The sequence below is a fragment of the Strix uralensis genome, chromosome 20, assembly GCF_047716275.1.
Source record: "Strix uralensis isolate ZFMK-TIS-50842 chromosome 20, bStrUra1, whole genome shotgun sequence".
NCBI lineage: Eukaryota > Metazoa > Chordata > Aves > Strigiformes > Strigidae > Strix > Strix uralensis.
The window spans coordinates 1,826,631-1,845,458 of NC_133991.1; the positions used below are offsets into that span (position 1 = coordinate 1,826,631).

General features: G+C 45.4%; 1 protein-coding gene across 1 annotated transcript in view; it reads right to left on the reverse strand.

Moving 5' to 3' along the window:
• RNF43 (ring finger protein 43) overlaps positions 1-12,053 on the reverse strand; it is a 60,945-nt gene extending 48,892 nt beyond the window's left edge. The window contains exon 1 of the mRNA XM_074890320.1: positions 10,428-12,053. Within this exon, the coding sequence (XP_074746421.1) occupies positions 10,428-10,664 (237 nt within the window). The 5' untranslated portion in view covers positions 10,665-12,053. The remainder of the gene's footprint in view (positions 1-10,427) is intronic.
• Positions 12,054-18,828: the final 6,775 nt, after the last annotated feature.

Here is an 18,828-nt window from a genome sequence, read left to right on the forward strand (position 1 = left end):
ATCTGATCCCGGTGACTGATAATGTTAATTTTATCTGTCTACATCACCAGCTCATCTACAGACATTTCAGCCTGAGACAGATGAAAGCACAAAAAGAATTACATTCATTTTTCTGCTATGAGTTTAGCTGCCCTAAGTGCACCTTCTAGCTTTCAATTTTTTATAGGTCCTACAGACTGTCAGGCAAGCTTTCTGCTTCTGATGTGACTGAAGAGAATATATTATTAGTTTTTTTTATCATTTTTCAAGTTATTTCTCTTCCTTTTTCACTATATTTTTACATATTTTTAGCTTGCTCCTCTTTTTTCTCATTTTACCATTTTTTTTGCCTTTTCAGGATGCTCTCATATACTTTCTTACCCTTATGTTTCGGTATGCTTTTATCATTTTTCAAGTATTTCTTGAGAGGTACACTTGATCTTAATTCCTACTGTAGTGTCCTTAAATACCTTCATGCCAACTGCAAGGATATAACTCTTAGTTGCCCTCTCAGCTTCTTTTTAACAACCTTATTCGATTTCACGTAACTCCCTTTCTGAATTAAAACACAACTGTGGATGACATTTTTGGCCTCTCTCTCAACATCTTTGCAGGAACAAAATACTTTATTGTCACTGTTACAGAGCAGTTTTTCAAAAGCAGGACTTTAAATGAGGTCCTGGAAAAGGCCAAGGCCAGCATTGCTTCTTCCCCTCTTGGTTCCCTGAGGAGCAGCTCCCTGACGTGTGATGGATGTAGTTAAAGCTTCCCATAACCACTGCATTTCTTGCCCCTCGATCTCCCTCAGCTCATAGAAGTTACTGGCCAGTTGAAGGCTCTGCAATGTCACGTGGACCCAAGATGTTCCACTCAGGTGTCTTCAGCAAGAGAAAGCTACAGCTGGTTTTCTCAGGGAAGGCTCAGCAGGGACCTGTGCCACAGGCATTCCCCAGTCTTTGTTTTATGGATAAAGCAGCCATAAAAGAGGCAGTCAGTGATGGAGCATGAAGACACGGGCTGGCACCCACTCAGGCCACAACTAGGTGCAACTGTCAGAAATGCCACGCGGTGATTTCTCAACCAAGAACCTACACAAATCATTTTGATGATCTTTTTTAATACAGGGCTTGTATGAGCTGCATGTTGTACAAGTACATGGGGTTCGTCCATCACTGAAATGAGATATCTGCCTCTCCCATGGAGGTATACTTTGTACAAAGTTTACAAAAAACAGCTTTTGGTACAGCCATCTTCCCCTTGAGAGGTGAAAGAGAGGTCAGAGGTAGTCTGAAGGAGGTAATGGAAAGACCAGAAGATCATAGAGAAGAATGGAGAGCAAAGTGTTGGAGGCAAATGATGCCAGGCAACAGCCTAAACCATTTTGTGCACCAGTAGTGATCAAGAAGACTGCATACAGAAAAGTAACAAGAATAAGCATTGTTCTGAGCAAAAAGGAAGATGAAAATGTTAAAAGATAAAAGAAAGAAACTTTGGAGAGCAGATGAGTGAAAGAAAATACCTGACTGGAACTATATGACCTGGGGCGTCTTACACTTATACGAATGAGACCAGATGAAACACAGGGTAATGGGGAGGACAGAGACATTTTTGTGGCCCTAGGGAAATGTTTGGACAGAAGTCTCTGGCGTTGGCATTCGGGAACATATGTGCACCACATCATGGCTGCAGAGAAGTACTGCCATTCAAATAAGACATTTATGGAACAAAAGAATAACTGAGGTACAGCATAAGTGGAAGAGGGCGGACTCTTCCTTATCTCTTCAGGATCTTTGTGAGGTTCCACTTATTTTGAAATAAAACTGTCTTAGCAAATAAAAGTTATTAAGATAATTTTGCAAGTAACATGATTCAAGACCGAAGCAGTAACAGATGTGCCAGCTCTCTTACCACTTTAAAACACAGTCAACATAGGGTTTCTGAAGTTGCATTTCTACACTGAATGGGTCTAAAGAGACTAAGCATTCAAACTGACATCCAGCAAATCACAGGGATTGCCGCAATGCACTCTTTGTTACTTGACTTTCATATCCTTAGTGATGTTCCCTACATTTAAACAATCCGGAAGCAATTAAACAACCTGAAAGATCCTGCACAAAAGTCAACTAACGAAAGAACCAACATTCTCTGTTCACTACCTAGATCTCCTCAAGTTGTCTCTTCTGCCCTACCATGAGGCAATCGCCCCAAATCGTTTTTCAGACAGTGTCTTCCCTGCACCTGCTCTGCTCTATTATTGGGCTTTTTGGCCTTTGTAAGGAAAACCACTTCATGTCTGTAATAGTACTGCAGTGCTGTTCATTCTTCATATCTGGAGCCAATTCAATCCCAATGTCTTTCTCTTCAAGTTTCTGCAGTGTGTGTGTCTCTTCTACAGCAGTGCACTGGCAGTCTTGAGCAAATCCACCCAACTGAACAAAGACCCCATGGAACAACAGCTGCTGAAGCGCTTTAGAAGGAGGAAGTCTAAATTCTATTCTTTCATGTAACTTTGAACTAGAATTCACATACCTTTGGGGGTGTTGATTGACAGCCAGCTGAACATGAGCCAGCAGTGTGCTCAGGTGGCCAAGAAGGCCAATGGCATCCTGGCTTGTACCAGCAATAGCGTGGTCAGCAGGGACAGGGAAGGGATCCTGCCCCTGGACTCAGCACTAGTGAGGCTGCACCTCGATGAGTGGGTTCAGTTTTGGGCCCCTCACTCCAAAAAGGCCATTGAATGACTCAAGCGTGTCCAGAGAAGGGCAACGGAGCTGGTGCAGGGTCTGGAGCACAGGTCTGATGGGGAGCGGCTGAGGGAACTGGGGGGGTTTAGTCTGGAGAAGAGGAGGCTGAGGGGAGACCTCATGGCCCTCTCCAACTGCCTGAAAAGAGGGTGCAGAGAGGGGGGATGAGTCTCTTGAGCCAAGTAATGAGTGATAAGACAAGAGGTAATGGCCTCAAGTTGCACCAGGGAAGGTTTAGACTAGATGTTAGGAAGTATTTCTTTACAGAACGGGTAGTCAGGCGTTGGAATGGGCTGCCCAGGGAGGTGGTGGAGTCCCCATCCCTGGAGGTGTTCAAGAGTCGCATTGACCCAGCGCTGAGGGATCTGGTGTAGTTGGGATCTGTCAGTCCTGGGTTAACGGTTGGACTGGATGATCTTCAAGGTCCTTTCCAACCAAGATGATTCTGTGATTCTGTGAAATTGCTCAAACCGCTTTATTTACATTCAAAACTAACATGTCATACCTGAACTTGGTAAAAAATGTGTCATTTGTTTCATAGAGTTTATTGCCACAGGAATTCATTCAGTTACCTAGCCAGAATTTCTGTATATGACAATCCATTACATTTCTGCCACTATCCTGCTACTGAGCACAGTAATATGCATTAGATTAACCCATTTGGTCACTGGAAACCAAATTACTGAGATGGAGAACAAAGAGAGATCAAAGGGCCACTAATGCCCTTAACTAGTCCCTTTAGGGTTAGGGAAGTGACAAGATGAGAATACATCCGTTGATCTAGGCAGATGATTCATGTCTCAAGCTGCAGAGGAAGAGGGTACACACCCAAAATTTCAGATCATTTGAACGGGGTGGCTGCAGGGAGGAAGAGATTCTTCCACTTGAATCTGGCAATCTGCACAGGAGTAACCCATACAACCTAAGCATATTCAAAACAATATTCTCTCTACTACCTTTGAACACTGGCCTATATGTTTTAGTGCCTTGTTTCAAGGTAAGGCCAATCCCTGATGCTCTTAAAAAAAGGTGAAAATATCCCAAGACAACTCTTGGCCGACTCCCACCTGACCCGTGCTGGCAGCAAGCCTGAAGCTCCGAAGCATGAGATGTGATTATGATTCCTTAATGCAGACTGAAAATGTTATGGGCAAGTGAAAGGGAGTACAACACTTCCTGTTCCTTACAGCTGGTGAAATAAGGGAAAAATAAACAGCTATTAAAAAAACCAAATGAATCACAGAACTCAAAGACAGAAGAGACCACCTTGGCCATCCACGCCACTTACACCTAGTTTATACCCTGTCGTCCTGGCTATAGATCATCTCAAGACTTAAAATGGAGGGAAGCCCAAAAGGGTGACAAAATATGAGCGTGCATTGCTTGACTGTGATACATCCCCCTGTACTGAGGTTCAGCTTACAATTCTGCTTTGTTTATAAACCAGAATTTCATACATTTGACTCTTGGCAACCCCTGCAACACAGATTTTTATGATACTGAAGATAGACAGACCTGAAGATTGAACTACACTGCAAGTTTTCCATTGCACTTATTTGTTACTTTTTTCCCTTTTAGGTTAAAACTTGCTTGTTTTCAGACTAAGGAACACTTTTGGGGAAAGTCTACAGAAAGATTTAGGCACATTTGAGGGCTCTATGCATGGAAAAATCCAGAGATATAATACATAAAAATGCATGTAATCCAACATAAAGTCTGATACGATAGACTTCTCCTTGTTCACACAAAGTTTGTGACATACATGTTACTTTGACAATTCTGAAAGTAGGTTTCATTTAAAAACAATGAATTCACATGCAGTTCAGAATAGCCTTCCATAATCTGTACGAAATGCCTACCAAACCTTTAGTTTTGTGGAAGCACAGAACAAAAAGGAATTTCTCTAGTGGTTCAGAACCATTTCACCCACAAAACCAGCCTGGCTACAGCCAACAGGAACGACTGAGGCCTGTTTCCCTTCTCCTGTAATCTCACCCCTCTGCCAGCTTATCTTTGGGAAATGTCCACTTGCTCCTTGGATATATTCCAGGACGGGGGTGCATGGCCAGAATCCTCTGTTGACTGTCACTCACTCCAGCCCTGTTGATTTAGTCTTCCGACCATGTATCTTTGCTTTGCTGCAGTTGGGTTTGTTTCTCCTATTTATGCCTGCCCCGTGTAGTTACTTGGGCCTCCAGATCTGTGACCTTTCTAGTACTGAAATTCAGGGTGGGTCTATGCCTACATATGTCAGAAATAATTCTACTGGGACAACGACCAGCACCAGATGGTACACTGGGGAGCTGGAAGACTTAAGTTTAAAGTCCTTCAAACTCCTTCTTAAACAGAGAACAATTTCCCACCACAAGTTTTCTGGATCAGGAAAGAAGACACACCATGCAAAGCTCAAACTCAGCCTCTGCATATGCTCAAGAGAGGGATGGAGGTTCAGAAACAGCCTCTAAGCTCAGCTTTTTCTAACAGCTAATTCTAGCTGAGACTCCCTGCTCTGCCTCTGGATTTTAATGGCTTGCATTTCAGATACACTTAAATCCTACGCTAACAATAATACCATACTGATCTACGCTGCAGGTTATGCTATCCCAATCCTAAACTAATACTGTATGTCCAATTTTTAAAAGATCTGTTTGGCCCAAATGGTTTCTTGAACACTACCAATGTATTCGTATCAGGTTACTACTGCCTTTTTCATTCAACGCTTTGTACGTTTCCCAAGACTGCTTTTACTTTCCTGAGTAGTATCTATGTCACATCTAAAGATATTTTTTTTTTTAAGCTGTAAGAGCTGTTTGTCTCACTGTTTCACTTCAGTATAATTTCCCGTCCTAAAGGTTAGTTTCAAGAGTTCCACTTTTTGGTACTTAGGCAAAAAATTTTATTATGCCGCAGTCAATACAAGTGGCTCAATTATTGCCAGCTTTTGAGTCAGTTCTTGCACATTACTTAACGCTAAGTCAAGAATATCTCTCTGTGTACTCTAGTACTAGCTGTTCCAAGAGGCAGAAATTGCTTCTTTGAACTTACTCTTATTGTGCTATCTGACCAGTTTATTCACAGGTAATTTAAGTCCCCATTATCATTTGGTTAGACTTTCTCACTTCTTTGATCTCTGTCAACATTATACACTCAACATCCTTTTGTTGATCCAGGAGCTAGTAATATAGAAGACTACTAATATATTTACTTTCTTATGGGTTGGGAGCATAACCCTCTATAAGCAATAAAGTAGGTGATTGTAATTCTCCAATAGCACTATGGATTGCAACATTGGAAACACTCTCCATTTCCAGGATGATCATGTTGGGTTCATTATAGCAATTTCCAGGATTAATTATCATTGTTGATATGATTCCATACCAGGCTTCTTTTCTAAATAGGTTTGATTTTCAGCTTCTGAATTGAACACAACACCTAAAAATGATTCAGGATCCCCCTCTAATTCTCACTCATTCCACCCAAATAGAAGATTGACTTTAAAAATAATGGGTTTTTTTAAAAAAAAATATTTCTCTGGGGGAAAAGGAAAGAGGATAATCTTTGCTTTTGAGGTTCAGAGCCTTTAGGGAGCTTGTTCTGTGTTCTCAAGGTTTTTTTCTGCAACCATAAGTTAAAACAATGTGCTCAGTGGGTAAATGAAAGTTGACTTTAACTGCTAAGATTATATGGAAACGAAAAAAAGTATTGTGAGACCTGTGATAAAATAATGCATGTTGGCAAAACTGATTGTATACTTTTGCCTGCTAAATAAGAAGACTGTTCTGCTGTTCTACATATCTACATGTTTTTTCTACATGTAGGCATGTAAGGTGACTGGTGGTTGATGATTGCTTTGCCTTCTCTACAGTAAATACAGCAGTTTGAGTTTATCTGTCTCTTTTTAAATATCATTGTTTGGGACTTTTCCCAAACTTTTAATATTATTTTCAAAATACTAGCCCCAGAACTAGAGACTGTAATGATCCCAGCCACAGCACACATACTAACGGTATCACCCTTTCCCTTCTATACAAGATTGGGGTTATATACACTCAAAGATACTAATACTCAGTTTTAATTATGTATATTTGTATATACACTTTAAAAAAACCCCACAACTTGTAAGTGCTGAACTGTTTCTCAAATAAAGGTTTTTTCTTCCACAATTAGATTTGCATGTGAATTCTACTGTAATTCAATCAGAAAAATCTTAAATCTCCTTTTCTCAAGTCTCTACAGTGGCTCTCTCCTTTTCTTTCCAAGACATTCCTTATTTTCCTGTCTTCAAACCAACATCATCAAGTCCCTCCAGTAGCAAGTGGATACTGAGGCATGGGCAAGAAGGAAACCAAGATTTATTCCTCAAAAATCAGCTAATAGAACAGCAAAAATAGCAAAAGTGGAAGCTGTAAAAATTGCATTAGCAATCATATTAAAGGGAGATGGTCTGCAAACAGCTACAGGAGTTGCAATTCAGAGGGCACGTTGAATCCTTAGCTGCTCATGGATTGCCCGTTACCAGCAAGATCCAAATAGGTTCTTTCCAACCTCCTTGTCTAAAACGTTTGGTTCTTCCATCTTTAATACAGGGCCATTTTCTGACTTCCCTGGGACTTTTTTCAGAAGAAGTCCAGGCTCCTGCATTAAGCTCAACAGAGATCTAAGCTTCCAGCCATTTGGAAACTGCAGACAAGTTCACAACACTACTTCTCTTGTGTTAAGCAATAGTTAATGCTTAGAGCATGTGCTATCGGAACAAGCTTGAAGACGATTTCTGTAAGAAGTCTAAGGTGTTGGTTTTTTGACCTATAAAGTCTAAGTGGCTCTGCCTACTTGAGAAATTCCTCTCCCTTTGCATCATACTGCATTGTGCAGAGTGCCAGAGGTAACGCTGCCTGGGTTAAACTGAAAGGGGCGGCCGGCGGGCAGGTCCCAGGCAGCCGCCTGGCATCCACCCGCTCACCCACCACGGTTCAGTGACCTGCAAACTGAAAATCCAGAGATTTCCCGGAAGAACCGGTCACAGGGGCAAGGGGTGTGAGGAGGAATTCGACATTGGGGTTATTTTATTATAGGTAAAGAAGATATTTTTAAAGTTAGCTTCTAAGAATGTAACACACTATGACCCAAGTCTGTTTCTGTAGATGATCCCATGGCAGGGAGAAATGAAACCAAGAAAATGTTCTGGTAGAACTGCATTTGGTGAGGCTCCATCACTTACATGCAGGATTTTCTATATTAAATTAAGAATGTATTTCTAAAAATATATTGACCAGAACACTATGAAGATAATTATAAGTTAAAGAGAACTTTCCTTGCCAACTCTGCACCACTTATCCTTAAGCAATCCTATTATACCACTGGACTAAGAGAGCATTGCTTTGAAAACAGGACTGGGCCATGCACTCTTCCAAGCTAAGCTCTGGAGTTTGTGTTCTCTGCGATGGGCATTGAGGGCTGACTGCATCTTAGAGGGTCCAACATAACCAAGAAGATCTATCCAAAAATGGTGCAAAAACTAGACTTCTTAAACTCATTAACTGCAAAGATAATCATGTTGTGTACCCAGATCACATATAAAGAACCACTTGTGCAGGTATGTGTGAACCGGCTGAAGTTTATTTAAATAAGAGTTCAAATGACATCAAAGTAAAGCACGTGACCTAACGTTTTTGCAAGATTGAGATGTTGACGACCACATGTAAAATGAGATGTCCCAATAAAGCCTAATTCAGGTGTATTTAACATTCAACTACCTAAATGTGAACTAAAAATATTTCCTCCCATTAATTTCTTACTTATTTTGTACCTTAACAGTTATGGCTCTGTTTCCCTTTTTTTTTTTCCAGAGGCAGGAATGCCCTGCAGGATCAGGACCCAAACAATTTTAAATGGCATTTTATATTCCCAGTTTCGATATGTAGTGGCAGAATTAGAAACTACACCGTAAGATATACACGAGAGGTCATAGGTACACTTGACTAAGCTTTCCCAGAGCACGGTGCCTGGCACTGGGCAAACATCCTGCTGCCGAAGGCACAGCCTGACCCCCGATCCCAACACTGCCATGTGAAACCAGACCCAGATGATTTTCTGCACTGGATTCGGTGGGGTATGGAATAGGAATGATCACCTGCGCACACACAGTGCCAGAATCAAGGCCTGAAAACATATACAGTGCAGGTCAGTATCTGTGTACACAAACTCAACAGATTAGATTAGTGTTTCCCCAACGCTCTCCATTTTGAGGATGATTTTGAAAGGATGAAGACCATTTGTAAATCTGACACTATTCACGGCTTAGTATTCCAAACATCTCATTTGTGCTGCTGTGACGGCAGGTGATGCACAAATCCCACTTTGTATCACTGCGTTTAACTGCGTTAAAAACGTCCACACATCACACAATAGAGGTTATCGTCTTCCCATTACGAAAAGGGCCACACTCTATACTTTGTGCTCAGTTGCAACACCACTGTAGTTTTTGTAAGGAATAAATATTGACTTTTCTGGACATTGCCTCACGACAGAACAGGACCTTGAGTACATTTGTCTAAGATATTTTTTAAGCCTGGCAATATAACTTTATAGCATAGCTTTCATTCTGAGTAGTTCAAAAGGCATGGAAGAAACAGGCTTTATAAATGTCACAAACTGCCCATTTTTGTTTTCAGACAGGTGACCATGTTCTAAAGCTGGCTCAACTGTATTTCTTTTCATATAAGACTAAACAAAATGTATTACTTTCATTTAAATCTCCAAGCTACAAATTTAATTAAGGTTACAACATACCGCATTTGGAAAGGCAAGACTGGAAAAAGCCATGAAAACATGAAGATTTAACCTTAATGCAGGCTATTTTGTCATTTTTTATTTTGAAGAATAAAGCACATGACTGCCAAGCAAATTACCAACAGAAACAAGAGAGTACACACCAGGTATCTAGGAACTGAGCTCAAAACTTAGCACATACAGGAGATTGGTCTGTTCACCAAACAGCTCAGCTCTGTCTCTTACCAGCACCTGTATCTCGCGGTGAGATGTTCAGATGCTCTCTCCTTAGTAAAGGTCAGAAACCAGCATTAATTTCACTTATAAAAATACATGGTGGTGACACCAGAGGAACCGCTGTATGAGTAAAATTCAACTTTCAGGTACAGCCAATACACAAGACAACAGCTAGCAGGGTCAGTAATTCTAGTGGGTAAAGTCTGGATGTGTATTTTAGGTGTAACAGAACCCCAGCTATCAGCAGAAGTGTGTAGAAAATCTTATGGATTTCACAAAAAAAAAAATGTTTTCTGTCAGATAGTTTGCGTCCCAGCATGTGACTCGACACACTCAGCTTTATAACATCAATTAAGACACGCAATAATCTTCATGGGATCAACTGACCGCATCCAAAATCCAACATTAATACAAGCACAGCTACAGATCATGACCGAATGAAGAATCAACCATTTGCACGATCCCTTCTGCCTCAAAAGGGGTGTGCAGGACGGGGGAGCAGGAACACAAAGGAACAAAACACACAGGTGGACAGCTCACATAAAAAATGCCTCGTTGCTTCGGGTATAAATCTGCAGTCAGGAGAGAAAAATCAAATGCGTTGCACCGGGAGCTGAAGCAGCAAGGAGAGAAAAGGGGGAGAGGATCGGAGTGGGAAGGTGAGGCAGATGGAGTTGGATAAAATGCAGCTGCTCTTACCTGGAGCAGTTTTCCTTCGGCTGGAGTCACCTCAGCAACGTTAGCAAACTCCCCTTCCAGGATGATCGGCTCCACTTTCAGGGGGATCACCCTAATGATGGCTTTCTGCGCCGCCGACCTCTCCGACTCGACCGCGGCGGCCAGCGCCAGCCCTGAGTGGCCAAGTCCTGCCTGCAGGGTCGCCATGAGCAGCCAGGGCCAGAGGAGAGCCAGCTGCAGCTGGGGGCCAGCACTCATGCTACCAGCTGCAGCAGTGGGCTCCGGCCACACATACCGCTCAGGAACGTGTCCTCACCCTGCGGCGGGCTCCAGCCGTCGGCAAAGCTCGTGGGGTTCCGAGCGTGCGGTGCCAGCGACGGGGAGGAGGGAGAGAGAGGAGAGAGGGGCTCAGTCACCGCCAGCGCTGCTCACCAGACAACTTCTCCGGTTCTCGCCATCACCGTTTCTCTTCCTTGGTGCCACGTGCTCAAGGGCCGCTGGGAGCTCAAAGGCATATTTTAAACAAACAAACTAAAAAAAAAAAAAAAAAAATCCTAAATTACGAGTCCCTCCTCCAGCAGATAAATCCGGAAAGATCAGCGAAACAGGTTGCAAGCAAGAAATCAGTTCAGATATACAGGAACACCAGGAAGCATTAGGAAATCGTAAGTCGCACAGGGATGAGGCATGGGCAGATCTCCCCATGGACGTGGTGTCCTCGTGTCTCCTGGCCGAGGGTTAGGAAGATCCAGAGGTTCAAAACATCCATCTCAAATACCCTGGAGAGACACCTCACCTTCTTGCCAGCATTTCCCACAACGTGAGCTTGAATGTTACCTGCAATTATCGGTATCCTTCTCAGAAATTACGCAGGAGGTATTACTTGAATTTATGGTGAAAAGAAAGTTTGCTTCTGTATCGTTCTCTTCCAAGTCAAGGTGATCCCTTCCATCCTCCTCGTGCCAGAAGTGCTTCATTCAAGTTTGGAGATCAACTTTACTTTTCTCCTAGCAATCCACGTTCAGAGTCTGACTCCGGGTGCAGTTCTCGAGGATAATTAATAAAGCACAGAGTTTCTCTTCATAGTTTCAAGTTTCCAGGAAATAAAAAGGCCCGAAAACAATTTAAAAGTTTAGATACCAAGTCAAACAGGTATCAAGCAAAAAGTTACAGCATATCTGGTTACTCTCACGCTATTTCTGTGCACGCCTGAGTTCCGGTATGACCACTTCCAAGCATACATTAAGAAGATCCCGACTAAAGGCCCCACAAAATAAAATATAAAGTTCCATGGTCTGCCCAAAGGTCACATGAAACATATTGAGGAGTCTTCATAACTGGGAGAATTTAGAGAGAGGATATTTTCAATTAAAACCAAAGTTACAGCGATCACACAGCTGTGAAAATGTGATTTTAAAAAAAAAAAAAAAAAAAAAACCACACAAAAGAAAAAAGATCTGCAAACCTGTTAGGCAATGTGCCTGCTGGAGTCCGCCGGGGCCCGGATGGATGGAAATGTTGCTGCAAATCCTGGGTAAAAGTTATTTCCAGTAGCTTAAGAAAAGTTTGTGGGTCTGATGATGTTTGGGTTTGGTCTTAAAAAAAAAAATAATAAATATATTGGTATTTATAATAAAAAGATTTCTAAAAAAAGAGAAGGAAATGTCTGTCGCACACAGGCAGAGGCAGGTAGGTGCGAGTGGAGCTGCACAGCCCGTAAGACTCCCGCGGGCTCGGAGGGAGGAATCAGTGCGGGCAGGGCGCTGCCGGGGCGCGCATGGCTGCGGGGGAAGGGGCCGCCGAGCAGCCGCGGACCCGAGCAGGACCCCGGGACGCTCCGCAAACCCCCCCGGGCGCTAGCCCGGGCTCTCCTCTCGCCACAGCGAACGCAGCGACCGGCTGCCGGGGCGGGCGCTCGAAGGAACGGAAAACCCGGCACATCGGCGGCGCCCCGGCAGCGGAGCCCGGCGGCCGCCCGCCCGTTACCGGGCAGGGAGCTCGCTGCGGCCGGCGCGGGGCTGCCCGCGGAACAGCCGCGCTCCCCGAGGAGACGGCAGCGCCCGCCGCGGCTCGGCCCCCGGAGAAGGCTGCGGCTGCCGCGGCCCCCGGCCCGGCCGGCGCTCTCCTACCTGGGACACGGAGCGAGGGTGGAGCAGCCGGAGCCGCCGCCCCCCGCGGGGCCGCGACCGCGGGCTCCCCCTCCCGCCCCGCCGCCCGCCTGCAGCGCGGCCCGGCCGCGGCTCCCGGTGCCCGGGCGGGGCGGGGGCTCGGCCGCCCTCCCCCGGCTCCCGGTGCCCGGGCCGGGCGCGGACACAGCTGCCCTTCGGCTCCGGCCGCTTCCCCCGCGGCCCTTCCCCGGCTCGGGCTCATGCCGAGCCGGTAGCCCTCTTGGAGTGGCCACTGCGGGGAGGTTTCAGGTCAGGCTGATGTCAGAGGTCTGGAATCCAACTGCTCTCCTCTGACATCACGGAGAGGTGAATAATACTGGAGGTCAGACCTACAACCTCCAAGTCAGGTGGCAGCTGGCAGTCTGTAAACTGGCATGTGAGGGAGCGCTGCTTGGGGGGCACTGGGGCACTGATGCAGGACCAGTGCTCACAGAATCCCAGAACCATCTTGGTTGGAAAGGACCTTGAAGCTCCTCCAGTCCAACCACGAACCTCACCCTGACCGTTCCCAACTCCACCAGATCCCTCAGCGCTGGGTCAACCCGACTCTTCAACCCCTCCAGGGATGGGGACTCCCCCCCTGCCCTGGGCAGCCCATTCCAACGCCCAACAACCCCTTCTGCAAAGAAATCCTTCCTAAGAGCCAGTCTGACCCTGCCCTGGCGCAGCTTGAGGCCATTCCCTCTTCTCCTGGTGCTGGGTCCTTGGCTCAAGAGACTCATCCCCCCTCTCTGCACCCTCCTTTCAGGGAGTTGGAGAGGGCCATGAGGTCTCCCCTCAGCCTCCTCTTCTCCAGACTAAACCCCCCCAGTTCCCTCAGCCGCTCCCCATCAGACCTGTGCTCCAGACCCTGCACCAGCTCCGTTGCCCTTCTCTGGACACGCTCGAGTCATTCAATGGCCTTTTTGGAGTGAGGGGCCCAAAACTGAACCCACTCATCGAGGTGCTCCCTGCGCGGTCCTGGAGACGCGGGCTGTCACTCCCACCGCGCATGGAGAAGCACATTCAGGACAGCAAACAGATCAACGGGGGCTTTCCTGCTACACGGGCAACCAGCTAATCCCTGGACTCCACAGAAATTAATAAATTACACAAAAAATCAGTCCGCTTTTCTTTAGACTTGTCTGTGTGGCAATGGTTATCTGTTGATAAAAGCGTCAGCAAGAACTACCAAAACGTGAAGCATTTTTTTTGAACTATGATACTCTATCATTTGCAATTTAAAACACAAAGAAAATACAAATGCAACAGCCATTTCAGTTTAAAAATTTAATTCATTGCGGATTGCTGCAGCCACGCTGCCTAAGCAGGGGTATAAAAGAACATCCTCAAGGTAAACCGAACCCCACTCTGTTCCCATTACAAGGATACAGTTAAAAACATCTTGTTACAGAAGTTACTTCCTATTATTTACTGACTGTAAATTCCCAGTAAAGGGCCACACTACGCCTTCAAGCAAAGAGCACGAGAACACCAAACGCCACCTATGCTGAGTGTACTGTCACTTCCAACAATGTTCAATAAAAAGATTCCAAACAGAGCACTAAAACCAATTTGCCTCCCAGTAAGAAAGTTTTGAGAAAGTTTTTAAGGCTTCCTGTGTGCAACAAGGCTCTGCTGAGAGACCTGGCCAGGCTGGAGCGATGGGCTGAGGCCAACTGGATGAGCTTCACTAAGGCCAAATGCCGGGTGCTGCACTTGGGCCACAACAACCCCCAGCAGCGCTACAGGCTTGGGGAGGAGTGGCTGGAGAGCTGCCAGTCAGAGAGGGACCTGGGGGGGGTGATTGACAGCCGGCTGAACAGGAGCCAGCAGTGTGCCCAGGTGGCCAAGAAGGCCAATGGCATCCTGGCTTGTATCAGCCATAGCGTGGCCAGCAGGGACAGGGAAGGGATCTGACCCCTGCACTCGGCACTGGTGAGGCCGCACCTCGATGAGTGGGTTCAGTTTTGGGCCCCTCACTCCAAAAAGGCCATTGAATGACTCGAGCGTGTCCAGAGAAGGGCAACGGAGCTGGTGCAGGGTCTGGAGCACAGGTGTGATGGGGAGCGGCTGAGGGAACTGGGGGGGTTTAGTCTGGAGAAGAGGAGGCTGAGGGGAGACCTCATGGCCCTCTCCAACTCCCTGAAAGGAGGGTGCAGAGAGGGGGGATGAGTCTCTTGAACCAAGTAATGAGCGATAAGACAAGAGGTAATGGCCTCAAGCTGCACCAGGGAAGGTTTAGACTAGATATTAGGAAGTATTTCTTTGCAGAAGGGGCTGTTGGGCGTTGGAATGGGCTGCCCAGGGAGGTGGTGGAGTCCCCATCCCTGGAGGTGTTCAAGAGTCGGGTTGAGCCAGCGCTGAGGGATCTGGTGTAGTTGGGATCTGTCAGTGCTGGGTTCACGGTTGGACTGGATGATCTTCAAGGTCCTTTCCAACCGAGATGATTCTGTGATTCTGTGAAGTTCAGACTTTCCATAGCCAAGGAATACCAGCAGCTCAGCGAACTATCAATACTCAGACCACTCGATGCTTTATAACTTCACAGGTAGAAAATTTAATGGAAGAGGTGTGAAAAAATGGAGCAATACCCTACAAAGGTAAAATGAAAGCAAAAAAATTGAGATTTGGTTTGGGTTTTTTTTAAAATTAAAATGATCCCAAGGGACTGTCGTGTGCAAAGTGCTGCCGCCGGAGTCGGACAAGGGGACCCAGCTGGCAGCTGCTGCACAGTTTCAAGCACTTGTCACCCACTTCTCACTCTCCTGTTTCTTCCTTCTAAAAGAACTCCTGCTCGAAAGCTGTATCTGCCAGCACACGGAGATCTAGGAAGAAAAGGGAATACCCAGTATTAGTCCTTGTATACGTTTCACTTGGCAGCACACACAGCAATTGTACTTCTGTCAGGTACTATAAAACAGGGCCTGAAAGGCAGACCAGAACTTGAGAATTTGAAGCCTACTGCTTAAAGAATAGGAATTATTCTAGTTTTTCAAAACTTTAAACACAAAACAACAACAAATTATAAGAAAGGTGCTCCCATTCTTCAAGAGATATTATTTATATGTGCATTCACTACCATGGATACCAACTGCTGAACGTTAATTACTGTGAAACTCTGGCAGTAGCTACAGAAATGCCCATCCTGCTTGTGACGTACACCTTCATTTACCCAGAAAAAGCACAATTGCCTCAAAGTATGCCACAGCTGGTGCCAAGATCCTAAAGAAAACTCATGGAGAGGACAAACAAGAGTCTCCCTTTTTTAAAAATTACCTTGATCCATGGAAAAATGGAGATACTTCCAATGTGTGGCCAGATCTTGCAGGTCAAGAAAGTGAACAAGGACCCTGATAAAGTCACCACAGCACTACCACTGCAAATGTCACCCGCATGAACTTTAATCTCTAAACAGACACATTCACATCTAAGGAGAACTCCAGCCCTTGTTCTTTTTCTCTACTACAAAGTTCCTGCCCAACAGGCACCAGTTCTGCACTTTCTGACATTCGCCTCCTGCCAAAGCAGACGCTGTTGGGAACAAACCTTGAAAATGCACAGGGGTGGAGAAATGAGGGGGCTCGTAACAGTGGGACTCTAAATGAGGTAAAGTTAGGAGATGGGGTAGAACGTTCACTCATCCAAAAGAGCAGAATGCCGGGACAGGTAATCTGGAAGTCCTTCACTGAACATATAATGAAGTAAAGGAAATGGCAACTGAGCTGGAGCAAGAAGCTGCGCTTCAAATTCCTGAGAGCAACTTCACTTTGGGCTTCAGGCAGGAGATGCTGAAGAGTTCAGGGCCAGGCCTGTGCCCACATTAACTCTTAACACCTCTGCAGGAGATCTCACTGGGACCTGCCAGGAAAACTAAATGAACAGTGTAATTATTTCTGTCTGGCAGGTGCAGGAAGCAGTTCAAGCAAACGTATGAGATCATGGGAGACCTTGCCTGAATGAAGATTTGCCATTAGAAACTGCACCTACAAATCTTTTACCTTGGAGTGAATGAGAGGGAATTCAGAGTGACACAACTGTAGTGGCGTGGGAGTGGGTGGTAGATGTCTGGGGCACCTTGCAGCATGATAATGATGGATTCTTCTGAGCCAGTAGCATCTCAGTATTATGTCTGTGTTCTCGTAGCAAAAACAAAGCAAACAGGAAGCTGCCAGATTATCTGCAGGACTAGACAACTCACAAAAGAAAGCTTTTTCCTTAATGTATCAGTATGCTTAAATGCTTAAATCCAGAAGTAACTAATTCCCCTTGCTCCACTTGGAGATCCCTGTTTCCAGAAACAAGGGCTGCAAACAGGGACTTCTCCAGTCAGAATCTGGTCCTTCTGATGGTTGGACTGGATGATCTGCAAGGTCTTTTCCAACCTAGATGATTCTGTGATGCACTCTTTTAGGAGAGGAAGCACGAACCACAGGTATTAGGTTTGATACAGCTCTATTCACTAGCTGAGGGTACCCATGGAGTACAATGCAGAGGAGATGGCGAAGGATACGTGAAGAATTTACAGAGTTCCCGTCAATCGTTTGTGAAGTCCAAAAGGACTCCTGCTGCAAGTGTGGATGCTGCCAACATAACCAGACAGATTTATTCCAAAAATCCCGTTTTACGGATGAGCTCAACTAGAAAGTAGCGGAGGAAGAAGATGCATCATCAGCACCTTCAAATCCATGTCCTCAGAAAGAGTCTGGGGCTGAAAAAAGGAGTCCCTGAAAGGTGAACTATCCCTCACACCTCCATGTGATAAACACGCCGGGAACTAGAGAGCCACGCTCACTCACTCTCAAGAAAAAGAGTGGGAAGGGAACAGATGACACAGCCGATACTCATTTGCAATGATGTATCTTAGTGCTGCACTCTCTGTTGCAGCCTCTGACTCCCCAGAGGACTCACAATTAGTTCTTCTCGTGCTGCTACCAAAGAAAACAGGGTCCCGCTGCCACATCGTCAGGTACCAAGACAATTAGTGCATGAGCAGTAAAGATACGGTTAAAGCAAACACTTGCATTCAAAGCAAACAAAGAGGAGGGTTCTTCACCCACTGTGTAATTAGCTCATGTTAATGACATTAACTTACAAAAACCACAGTGGACGCTGAATGTTGGCACAGCTTCAAGAAGTGACTAGAAAAATTAACTGAATAAAAGTTTACTGAGGCCTTTCCTACTTAATAGTACAAAAATGCCAAAGATCCTGTTGGAGACAGGACAATGCACGAGAGACCTTTCACCTTGACCCTGGTCGGCAGGATGTTCTTAAACCTGGTAAACTAGAATTTAGCTGAGGAAGTTGGTGAAGTGTGTCGTTTATCATTTGAAGAAAATGGTGATTTATGGTGATGCAGAGATGGGCTGGCAGCTATGGAGGGAAATCCTGGAGCCTATGTTTTAGTAAAACGATGGTTGTCTTTCTTGCTACAGAACAGCTGCATAATGCAAAGAAATCCCGTCCAGCTCTTCAAAGGAAAGCAACACCTCCTCCAGGAGGGAGGGTTTGATTCTTGGCCCATTTGTACAGATTATCACCTTGGTTTCAGCCCAGAGCTGCTCCCAATCACAGAGGTGACTTTTCCTTCCATCTTCATTGCAGTGGCCTTTGGTACCACATCATGTTGGCTCTCGCTGTGCGATACCTGGAATTTGGTGTCGCCACACAACAAAGAAAAGTGAAACATGTCAACAGCCTGTTGAATGAGATGGCACAAAAGGCTTTTCTATAGCAGGATACGTGTCAAAGGGCAGGCTCAGAGAACTTGCAGATGAGTGCCCAAGGGAAAAGAGGAAACCAGACAGGACTCCATCACAGAGGATAAGTTGTGAAGAAACACCTGGAAATTGTCATCATGCAACATTTTAGCACAGAAAGTTTAAGGAAGAAGTTGTTTCCAAAGACTCACAGGGGAAGGGAGGTACTGACGGACAAACACATAATCAGAGCAACAGAAGTCAGCTGCTATTTAAACCTCTGCTTCAGGCCTACAGCTGAAAGGCAGGAGCTGGGCTGTGCCAGCTTCGAGGCTTGTTTCCCGTGCCCAGTCCATTCCGGGCCACGGGCGCCGGTCGTGTTTGGCTCAGGTGTGCTCTCTGTCCCTACCCTTCAGCCCACACCAAACCTAAAAGCTGCAACTGTGGAAATGAAGACCTGGATGACTATCATATGTCCCAGAGAGCAGGCTCTATGCTAATTATTGCTAATCAGCATTAGCATAACTGTTTCATCTCTGTGGAACAATCCCATGGAAATGCTTTCCAAAATGT